We start from the raw sequence: 12,042 nt of genomic DNA, 5'->3' as shown, positions 1-12,042 counted from the left end.
AATATGCCACATGGAAGTTTTATTTTCTACTTCATTCACATTTCACAGGTGTACCATATGGTAATTTTTATTTTATTTTTTATTATTACTTAAATGCCCTAATTTAACTAATCCTGGCTTAATCTAAGTCCTGTATGTGAAACAAGGCCTTTTTTGACACTTAAGATGTTAAAACAAACCCAGATTAAACAAAATACATAACAAAATGGCAAGATATATAGCCATGTAAATTATTTTCCAAAAGATTTAACTAGTGACTATTTCCCCAAAATTAGGGGTTAGAGGCCTCAATTTGCCTATAAAGTAACATCTAAATGATTACTTTAATACTAAGTTTAGTACTGATATTTTTACATTGTAAAAAAAGTCTATCATGCGCCAAGTCACTGAAAAGAAAAATTCTAGAGTAAACTGAACCCTATTCTTATGATTTCTGCCATAGACAATTCCTACTTTATTATATATAATTATTATAGAGAATACAATTAACACATTTTCAAAGTCAATTAGATTGTTTTCTTTTAATATTTGATGTTGCATTATATACAAAGTGTGCCATTATGTTTCACAATGTGATGAAAAACATTAAAAAAAAAGTTGTAGTCAAAACTGAGGATGTTGCAAGGAATGTGGGCTTGTACCTTAGATGCAGAACTTTTCCAGACTAACCTCAAGGAGACTTCAACATGGCCATACTCATTTAATACATTTTCAAATTTAATAGTTACAAAATGGGATAGTTCAAAAATTCTGTCCTCATTTACTCACCCTCATGTCATTCCAAATCACCAAAATATTTTGGAGAAGCCATGGATGTTTTTAACAACATGAGGGTGAGTAAATGACACATTTTATTTTTTGAAGTTAATTATCCCTTTGAGTTAACAATAATGGCAAAATTAAACAATTTATTCCATATTTCCAGTTTGAAATCTGTTAGCTAATATTAATGAATTTTAAACTTAATTCATAATCACTATCATCTATCCAAGGTGGAAGAAGCTAAGGACAGAAGTTTGTGTTTCTGAGAACAATACAGTGCCAAATCTAAAGCTAACAGTGTGGCTCATCCCTTTATGTTGAACAATGTTAAACATTTCCTGTGTGTATTAGTAGGAGCAGTGCCATCATCACATTTCTTAGATAAATTGGGAAAGTAATCTGCACTATAGCAAAAAACAGTGTAGAGGAGAAGTAAAAAAAAAACAAAAACAAAAACGGACAAAACACACCTACACAGTATACAGTACACCTTAAAGTACATGTGTCTAAACAATAATCTTATTTAAATCATATGCTTTTTCATCACCCCCCATCTAGAATGGTGATGGGTGACGTTCTCACTACTGAAAGTTCAGCATCCCACCCTGCAGCACTGCTGGGTCAAATATTTCAATCACAAAGATAAAACAGCATTGCATACCACACAACTGCATCATGAACTGTTGTTTACAAGGATGCACTGTATGATACAGAATAAAAATGAGAAAAAAAAAACTCAATCTCATCAATGAGTGTCATTCTCTGTGATAATTCTTTTACATAAAGCCAGACCACAATCAGTCACCAGAAATAAGCACAGCAAGGTTTAACCGATGCAACTAAAAGAAAGTTTGTGGTCAGAACCCTTACAATGCAAATATCATCCATTAATATAGCACTCAAGTATAGCCACAACTCTGAACCTCAACATTTAATTTGCTTTAAAAGTTCACAAAAGTGTTAAGGAACAAAAACAAATTATCTTTACCATTCATGTATTTAAACAAGCGATTAACACAATGAATTTTAAAACACTGGGGGGGAAAAATACTCATAAAATGATCACTTCTCTTAACATGTTAATCGTGGACCAACAGACCTGATCTGTGATCTAAGCTGCACCCCAAAATCAGGTTTTTTTTATTATTTTTTATCTCCCTCCCTCACTCACTTACGCACAGGTAAACCTATTAATCTGAGTTTAATCTGCCAGAGGTCCTTCTTAATGGTATCAAGAGGCACCATATGTAGTGAAGGTAAAAAGTCTGAAAGCGAAATGTTTCACTGTCAGTCTGGGCAGGTAGACATATTGAATGGCCTAATCTGGTAGTCTATGGTAAAAAAAGGTTCCTGTAGCTTGCAGTTGTTCCAACAACTGACAATTTAAAGATAACGGTCAAAATAAACCACTGAAATTAATGTAGCTTCAAGTGTCCAAATGCTCAAACTCCTGCGAATAAACAAATGTTTAATTTACATGACAGAAACAAGCCTATGGCATGAGTTCATCCTTCATCCTAAATACGGGCCTCAGGTGTCTATCATCAGGATTGTATACAAGATGAAGTTGAAGGACAGCGGGTTACTGCAAAATAGTTAAAATAAAACAAACAAGAGGTAAATACAAGCAACCAGGATAGAAAACGTTTAAATCAGTTCAAAATGACAGAACATTTACCCGTGTCTCATCTTCATCATCTGAAACATGTGGTCGTGCAATACGCATCTCCTCCTTGCTCTCTGCAATCTGTTTACATTTCTAAAAAAGATGATTTGCAAAAAATGATTACTTGGTTTTTTATAATATAGATTTACAAAGGTTTATGTTAAGAGTTGATTAATCGATTTGTTAGCACTAATACAATAACATTCAAAAGTCTGGGGTCAGTACGATTTTTTTAAAAACACCGGGATAATCATCGCACGCGCGTATCGCCAGCGTTTTTGGCACGTCAATGTGTTCATTAGGGGTGTGCATTGGCACTGCCCTCACAATTCGATTCGATTACGATTCACCAGGTAACGATTCGATTCAATTCGATTCTACGATGCATTGCGATGCATCAAAATTCTACTGCACACAACAAGGCAAATTTTTCATCAGGCAATACAAGCAGTCATATATTGAACAACAGATTTTATTGGCTGCTATGTGTGTATTATCACTCTCCTGTATCTTTGACATATGTCATTAAACAAAATAAAATTGAATGGTACAGGGTATTGGATATGGCATTTTCAAACCTGAAAAAGAAAACATAAATCACTGGTTTCTAGGGCTGTAATCTCCCAGTCGATTGTTGGTCGATACATTCTGGCTTGACCAAAATTCTGATTGGTCGATTTTTTGCCGCGTTCATTTCATCAGTTTTGCCGCGTTCATTTCATTCGTTTTGCCGCGTTCATTTCATTCGTTTTGCCGCGTTCATTTCATTCGTTTTGCGCGTTCATTTCATCAGTTTTGCCGCGTTCATTTCATTCGTTTTGCCGCGTTCATTTCATTCGTTTTGCGCGTTCATTTCATCAGTTTTCCCGCGTTCATTTTATTCGTTTTGCGCGTTCATTTCATCAGGTGGAAAGCACTAATTGCAAATGGGGGTGTTTTCAGAGCACCCCTGTTTCACAGGTAACAGTGTGTCTTCAGAACACCCCCCTTGTTTTCACTTCTTTTGGATTAGCCCAACCCACCGGAGAAGAGAGACAGATTGAAGAAAGTAGGCTACTAGAAGGTTTGCAAAATATTATTTATTTAATTGAGAGACCGTTTAATTCATAGTCAGTCCTCTTCTACCATGTCAACAAAGACATCGGCAGTGTGGCAGCATTTTTTTTTTTTAGAAGACGGAAAATAATTATTGGAGCCCAATGCGCAGTGCCACTGTTTGTATTAGTTTTGAGCCTATGCTTTATTTTTCAGTTATGCACTTTATTTCGTTTTTGCTCTTGATCTGGTTTGTTTAATAAATATTATTGTTTTATTCAAATGGACGTGCCTTTTGTGTTTAAGAGTAAAAGCTTTATGTTAGTCTATTCTTGTCTCAGCCGCGAAGCTGCGCTCCTGTGTTCAGCCTTGTCTTGTTTAGTTTCCCATTAACTTCGTAGAATCCGAAATGTGCCCAGATGTCCGCTTTTCCAAGCTTTGGGTGCGTTTTTAATTACCCGTCTATCGCGGTCATCTCCCTCCGCCTCAGCCGTCTTGATTGTTGTTGTTGTTATGCCCACGAAAGTAACTTTATTGTCCAACTCAAGGCCAGCAAATAAACAGTGACATAATCGATTATGGCACTTTGCCGCATCGATGCTGAATCGTGCATATCCCGCATTGCGATGCATCGCTGAATCGATTATTGTTGACACCACTAGTGTTCATACCCAAGCAATTTTCACTGGCGATATATTTATTATGTCTATGCCAAGTACTATAATTTCAGCAGCTCCAGGCACGTGAACAAAAGCGCTAATCTCATTGGTCGGCCAGTTTTCCATGATGTGCGTCAAACCGAAAAAAACAAACCCGAGGTGTTTAAAAAATAAATAAACGCTTTAACGCCTGGTTTTGCACGTCAGTGTGCATAGTTACTTTGGCGCAAAACCAGGTGTAAAAGCGTTTTTTTTTTTTTTTTTTTTATACCTCGGGTTAGCTTTTTTTGTTTGACGCACAGTTGAAATTGCAGACTTTTATTTTTGTTTAATATTTCTATTTCTATTCATTTTAACACTTGATCTCATCTCTTTACCCAATAAATTTTCTGTGTTATCCAATAGTCCTACTTTCAGTACCATATAGCCTATGTTTTGTAAATGACCTTCAGTCATGCCAATAAAGATTTGATTCTATATGAACATTTCTGTAGACGCATTTCTGGGAACGGGAAGTTCACTTAACTGGAATTTAACATACTGCTCAATATTGAATTTGATTTCAGCTAGTAATAATTAAATGGACTCATGCTGAATAAATTTAATTTAATTAAAAAATACAAATAAAATCTTACTGACCCCAAAATACATGCATACATAATCTGATTCACTGAGCAACAAAAACAAATCTCACCTCTGTGAACTCCTTGATGCTGATGCTGTTTGCTTGTTGAGCCACTTTCCTCTTTACCTCCTCGATACTTGCCAGATTAGGTGTGGGTGCTGGAGGGGGCTTGTTGGTAATGGTAGGAAGGGGAGGCATCGGGGGCATAGAGGCCAGGGCACCCATGTTTGATAGAGCAGCGGTCATGGTTGCCGCAGTCATACTTGCCACGGCAGCGTTCATCGTCATGTTTGGCATTGCAGGCATACCTGCCATACCCATGGACAGATTCATAGGTAAATTGGGCATGGGCAGTGGCAGAGGCAAAGACAAGGGGGTTGGAGCTGGGGTTGGCAGGGGTAACTGTAGAATTGCCTTCGGCTTGAGACTTTCAGGTATGGGCATTCCAGCTTTCGCACACATTGCAGCGGCATTAGCCTTCGCAATCTCCAACAGTTGATCTTTATCTAAAGGGAGAGGTAATTAAAGTTGTTGTGATGTAGACAGACATTTCTTGCTATTATTTTGAAGTTTATATATTTTATTCATGCTATTTATTTGAAGTTAATATATTTTATTCATGCTAACAAGAGGGAGTATATTTACCTAGGTCAGTGAGACGCGGTGGCGTCTTGCTAGAACTGCGTCGAGATCTTGAGTTGGACCTCCTCTTACGGAGAATCAAAATTGGGGAATGGCTTGGTTCACGTTTCCACCGATCTCGTCTGTCAAAAGATCGCCCTCTAAATGCTGGTCTCCTCCGGCGGGACACAGATCGTGACCTTCTGGATCGTGACTGACGTGCCCTTGACCGTGAACGAGACCTTCTCTTTCTAGCAGGAGAACGGGACTTGGACCTCCTTTTTCGAGCTGGTGATCTAGATTTTGACCGTTTCCGCTTGGGGGATTTTGATTTTGAGCGCTTTGTCCTTGTGTGAGATTTAGACCTTGATTTTGCCCTTCGATTGGCTGATCTTGATCGTGATCTCCTTTTCCGAACCGGTGACCGAGACTTTGTCCTTTTTTTACGACTATGTGAAGGAGACCTGGACTTGTGTTTTCTTGCAGGAGACCTTGACCTCCTCTTGCTGCTGACAGATTTTGACTTGGACCGCCTCTTCTTGGTGGAAGAAGCTGATCTGGAGCGCTTTCTTTGAACAGGTGACGTTCTGTTGGAGGACTTCGATTCTTTCACTGTATTTGGGGAAGGTGATCGTGAGCTCTCTGATCGATCATCTTCATCTGATCCCGCAGTGCCATGTTGAGGAACCGGCTCTGAGGACAATGATCTAGATCGGTTTGGTCTTCCTTCACATTCAGAGGGATTTTCGGGCACCTCTATTATTTTACATTCTGTGTCACATTCTGATGATGTTACGTCTTCATTTGATGGCTTTTGCACAGATGTACATTCAGTAGTCACTGGTTTCCATCCACCTGTTGTCCTTTTTACTTCTACTTTTTCCTCCACAGCATCCAAAACTTGCAGTGTAGTCTCTGAGGTTTCTTTTAAACTCTGATCCTTTAAGGACTCATCTTCTTTAGTGGGAGATTTAGAGTGTATACTCTTAGTAGGGGACACACTTCTATCTGATGTTTGTCGCTCCCTGGAAATGGATCTAGATCTTGATGTGTTTTGCTGTGAAACTGACCTTGACCGTTTACCTGTTTGCTTTTTATCCATTCTTAATTTTGGGGATTCAGACTTTGAATTATGGGAGGATGACCGTGACTTTGATCTTTTACGTCGCTGAGGAGATACTGATTCTGACTTTGTGCTATGAGGGCTCCTTGATTTTGACCTCCTTTGAGGGACTGCAGGAGAACGTGACACAGAAGGCCGGGAGCGTTGAGGGGACCGAGACTTAGTTCGACGTTTTGGGCTTCTTGAACTTGATCTTTTACGAATGGATCTTGATCTAGATCTTCTGTTTCTTCTCATTTGGGATCGAGATCGTTTAAGGATCACAACGGATCTTGAGCGTGCTCGCCTTGCTTTTCTGACAGATCTAGACCTGGACCGCCTCGTCCGAGAAACAGGTGTCCTCTTTCGAGAGCGAGACCTTGAGTGTCTTCCTCTCCGTAGAGATCTGGACCGTGATCTTGAGCGCCGGTTCTTCCGCCGAGAAACAGATTGTTTTGATCTTGACCGTGAATGTCTTGTTCTTCCAGTTGACCTAGATCTTGAGCGATGACCACGCCGTGGGGACCTGGTCCTAGATCTTCTGGTCTTTGTACGAGACCTTGAGTCAGAGCGATACCCTCTTCTTCCAGAGAGCGACCTTGACCTGCGTCCAGCTTTCTTTGTCACTTTAGATGGGGACCGTCCTGATGGAGACCTTGAGCTTCTTCGTTTTGTTCGATCCTTCCCACCCGAGGCAGACACAGACCTATCCCTTGAAGATGATCTGTCATTATGACGTCCTGATTTAACGGTTGACTTCTTTGGGGTTCTGGAACGACTATGTTTGGATTTCTTCCCTTTAGTGTCTGAAAGCGATCGTGACCTTGACCTGGAGAGGGATTTTTTCTTCTTTTCTTTCTGACTCCCATTTGCTTCCTTTAAGATGTCCTTCTGCACAGCTTGCTCTTTGTGCACATTCTCTTGCTTAGGGATTATATCAGGAAGTTCTTGACCTTTACCAAAACTTTCATGTTCGCCACCAGCTTCCACGGTTATGTTTCTCTCTGGAATTAGTGCATTTGCAGGCTCAGGAGACATTTTTTTTCTCCCTCCTAATTTGAAACTTTCTTCTTCACTGTGGTCAGAAGTCATATCTCTCTTTTTATCTTCAGGTTGGGGTGTGCCATCTTTAAATTTGTCACTTGGAACTTTAACTGCAGTAATAGGTGACTTCTTGTCCAATTTTAAAGACTCCACCTGCATTTTTTGTGATTGTTTGGAGTCCAAATCAGATTCTGACCCTGACGCTGAGCTACTCCCCGATCTTGAGCGAGAGGAGGACTTTTTCTCTTGCTTTTCCTCTTCTTTCCGCCTTCTTTTTTTCTTCTTTTTCCCAACACGATGTTTTTGCTTTTTAACCTTGGCATCAGCTTCCACATCACTGAGGTCTATAAGGACAAATAATTGTAATTTTACTTTTCAGATTAAAAGTCTCATTGAATTCACAGTAAATTGGTTTAAATTTGAGCATACACGTAATAATTTGCCAGATTGTCTGTAACTCATTGTATCGACGAGAACATATGCATATACCTTCTGTACAGTTTTTTGTAGCATCAGTCTCAAGGTTAGATAAGCCATCTTTTTTAACACTGTAACAAAAGAAAAAATTTAATTTAATATAAAAGAAACAAAGTATCAAGAAGAAAAAAAAACAATGTTGCCAAGCAACCAAACAAAATCTCACCTTGTTCTTGTTCGGGAATCACCATCTGACTCTACTCCAGATTCAGAGCTACTGTCTTTTTCACCCTTACGCTTCTTACGTTTCTTCTTACTTTTGTGTTTCTTATGTTTCTTGTTTTTCTTTTTGGGGGTCTCACTCCCATCCTTGACATTAATGGCTTCATATGGAACAGCAGTCTCAGATGGCTCATCATCTGTGGGGTAAGACAATGTTTACAACAAACATATTTATTTGAACATAACTACAGTATGAAATAAGTTTATTCTAACAGTTTTAGGAAAGTTATATGACAATTGGGACTTTACCATATCTCTTCGTCAGATAAATCACATATGGTGCTACTGAAAATGTTTGAATATACGAAGACATGGAAAGCTCTCATAATCTTTTACTAACAATCATTTCGCCATGATCAACTTTCCATGTTTAACACTGTGACTCTATAAAGGGCTAAAACTTAGTAACTTACCAGGACCAGTGTTCACTGCACTCTCCATTTCAAAAACTGGTTTAACTGATTTCCAATCTTAATTTTGGTAACAAATGATGTTGTCTTTGCTCCGTAAATCAGGACAAAACACGTTGACCCTCAGTTTTCACTCTGAAACGAAAAACAACCAACTTTAAGGGATAATTCATCCTTAAATTGTTCCAAACTTGTTTGCATTTTTTCTTTCTTCTGCTGACCACGAAAGATGATATTTTGAATTTTTTTTGTAAATAAACAGTTAATGGGTATGGGGGGGGGGAGAAATACTCATGGAAGTTAATGGTTACCATCAACTGTTTGATTACCCATTTTTCAAAAAAATCTTATTTTGCGTTCAGCAGAAAAAATTCATTCATGCAGGTTTAGAACAACATTAGGGTGAGTAAATGACAGATTTTTTATTTTTGGGTGAACTATCTCTAAAACCGTACTCATAGCTTACTGTTCAGTCTACATATAAGCTATAAACATGCATGGTCATTAAATATTGCTTTATTAAGGTAACATTAAGGTCGATGCTGCCGAGAAGCCTGCACAAGTTTAACATATATATATATATATATATATATATATAAAATGCATGGCTCAAGAGAAAAAGATGACTGATCAGTGATCATAAACATGTTTTATGCAAAGTATTTGTTTTCTGTTTCACATTGTTGTGAATTTTGCTCATCTTCACCAAAGGAGTGAGATGAGATTGTCACCACAGCAAAAATTATTTATTAGTCTTAGGAGGTATCAGTTTAAATGTTATCAAGCTGAAAATTAGCTGAAAATTAATCAAATCACCATGTGCCATTATTTATAAGTGTTAACATTTAAAAGTGTTTAGTGTTTATAAAGTTATGGTGTCATAAATATACTGATTTTGTATCCAGAAAAAATATTGGAAGTACAAGTACAAATTGGAATGGCAGGGCCAAAAAACTTTTTTTTTTTTTTTTTTACATACTAATATAAAGACTGAAAGTATGTTTTACTGGACCCGCTAGTCTGAATACATAGAGCTTCTTTGCACTCAATAAGCAGGGCTGTTGAATAATAACATCAGCATGGCAAATCACTTTTTGAATCACAGTTTTAAAAAGACGGCTTTTCAACCATGCAGTGAATCCGGCCTAATTTTTTATATAATTTATAATGTTCCAGGAGGGTACTGAAACAGCATAATGGATGTGACTAGGATAATAACTAATAGTGAATTAAATGCATCTCTCAACTGAAGATTGACTTATCACTAGCATTGTCTTTCAAACAAATTACCTGCCATTTATTTTTGCTAAAAACTATAAGGCCAGCTGGTTTCACAGACAGGGCTTAGATAAGCCAGGATTAGGCATTAGTTTAATTTAGGAAATGTATAATCGTGCCTTAGAAGAAAAAAACATTGCTGATGATGTGCTGCGCATCTTGAGACAAAAAAATGGCACAGACATATTTTAAGTTGCTTTCAGTTTCAACAGTTCAAACATGCATTTTAGTTTAGATCCAGGCTTAAGCCTTGTCTGTGAAACCGGGGGGACTATATTTGGTTTAACTTTGTTAAAAAATTCTTCAAAAGATTTAACTGACTAGCCTTAAAAAAAAAAAAAAAAAAAAAGTCTCACAAGGTTAAAACCAGCACAATCTAATAAACATGCTCCAATGATAAAGAGATTTTACAGAAAGAACATGCTGGTGGATCTTCTCCTAGCATTTAAAAACTTGTGTCTTCCTTGAATGGCCTATTCTGCAACGGGTATAAACAATATGGTCCCATTGGTTTGAGAATTACCAGCTTAGTGAAGAGATTGAATAAATTAGGCATTTAAATATATTGAATATATTTATATAGATTGTTTTGATATTATTGAGCTCATGAAGAGATGACACTGTTATGAACGTTTAAATATATTATATGTAGATAAATAGCATCTAATACGTGGAAAACCGAATCGATGCAGGACATACAATATTCTTAACGTACTATTCTAGAATAGCGACAATGAAGGCATTAGTAGGTATACATTATATAAGTACGGTATATAGACCTGGATCTTAAGACATTGCAATAGCGAAATATACAAATTAAGACGACTTATACATACATATATATATTATACACGTATACATATTTTTAGCGGGATGTAAACATACAACCGACAGTAGTAGTAACCACTGGTCACTAACCAGCAGATATTTAGAATAAATAATTCCCAGTATAATATGGTTTGGCATTAACGTTACCATAATATAGATACCCAGTCGGTGGTGTTTTTACAAACAGTTACGCAGTAATTCAAATAGTCAATTTTACTACATTAAAAGAGTGCTAGACGCAGATAAGCACGCCGAGTAACTGTTATTACGGAGCACGATACATGACGCTTGGTTGTTTTGATATTATTCACCTCATGATTAAAATACACAGTTTTAAGTACGTTTTAGTATGGATACAAGATAAACATGCTTACTGATGAATGTATACGCCTATAGTACTTCTAACGTGATTGTTTTCGCATCGTTTCGTTCAGTAGAGAGAATAGAGACTCGTCACCAGCGCGGCGCTAACTCGGCACGCGCATCCTACAAAGGCTAACCCAACATGCGTGTTTTGCAAACTGCGTAGGCTGCTCATTTACAGGTACTGTATAATTAATCTGTTTGTTTGGATACTATTACATTACGTGTGCGCAGAAAGTAGTTACGCGTCGAAAAATGCTGTTGGTTGAGCGTTTCGCGGAGCACGCGGACAAAGGCTCGTTAGCGTGTATTAGCTTAGCATCCCACTCGCAACAAGCTTTACAACAAACAAACCACGCGCGTCTGTATAACAGCCCAGTAATGTCCGTCATATTCTTAAAGTAATCAGACATTATTTTTGAGAAATATTTCACCCACTAATAATCACCTGTGTTGTTGACTTCTTGATTGGTTTCAGTTACGAAACCACGAGAAAGTTGCTCGCTGTTGGTCGCCATGACATTTACAGCACAGTCAGTCCGCCAGTATCCCAGAAACACACGAACCCCAAGACTTCTTCGCTTGTGCGTTTTAATCTACAAGCACATAGCGGCATCTAGTGTCATCATACTGTATTTACATTCCTACAGATTTTGACCGTTACCGTAGCAATATAAAGATACAGAATGCGAATATACAAGAGTATATTCTAGAATCTAGATAGATAGATAGATAGATAGATAGATAGATAGATAGATAGATAGATAGATAGATAGATAGATAGATAGATAGATAGATAGATAGATAGATAGATGGATGGATGGATGGATGGATGGATGGATGGATGGATGGATGGATGGATGGATAGATGGATAGATTTTGTTTGGTTAATTTATTAATTTAAATAAAATATAGCCTAATGAAATTTATCAGTATTTAAACCTGGCACC

General features: G+C 37.6%; 1 protein-coding gene across 1 annotated transcript; it reads right to left on the bottom strand.

Annotated features, from left to right (window-relative positions):
* Positions 1–496: 496 nt before the first annotated feature.
* sona (SON DNA and RNA binding protein a) lies at positions 497–11,740 on the bottom strand. Its single transcript, XM_079617634.1, has 8 exons — positions 11,541–11,740; positions 8,627–8,758; positions 8,158–8,350; positions 8,004–8,062; positions 5,393–7,858; positions 4,817–5,253; positions 2,441–2,521; positions 497–2,347 (listed from the first exon to the last, which is right to left on the bottom strand). Exons 2-8 carry the CDS (start codon positions 8,652–8,654, stop codon positions 2,345–2,347), a joined length of 3,267 nt encoding a protein of 1,088 aa, XP_079473760.1. The 5' UTR covers positions 8,655–8,758; positions 11,541–11,740; the 3' UTR covers positions 497–2,344.
* Positions 11,741–12,042: the final 302 nt, after the last annotated feature.

The sequence above is a fragment of the Phoxinus phoxinus genome (assembly GCF_949152265.1).
Source record: "Phoxinus phoxinus genome assembly, chromosome: 7".
Lineage (NCBI taxonomy): Eukaryota > Metazoa > Chordata > Actinopteri > Cypriniformes > Leuciscidae > Phoxinus > Phoxinus phoxinus.
Note: the sequence above shows the minus strand (reverse complement) of the source record. Positions and strands in the feature narration are given on the sequence as shown.

Coding starts and splice junctions, on each gene's coding strand:
- sona (XM_079617634.1), bottom strand. CDS start 8,654: ATGGAGAGTGCAGTGAACACTGGTCCTG. Junction 8,063..8,157: donor GATTCCCGAACAAGAACAAG/GTGAGATTTTGT, acceptor CTTTTGTTACAG/TGTTAAAAAAGATGGCTTAT. Junction 7,859..8,003: donor TACAAAAAACTGTACAGAAG/GTATATGCATAT, acceptor TTGTCCTTATAG/ACCTCAGTGATGTGGAAGCT.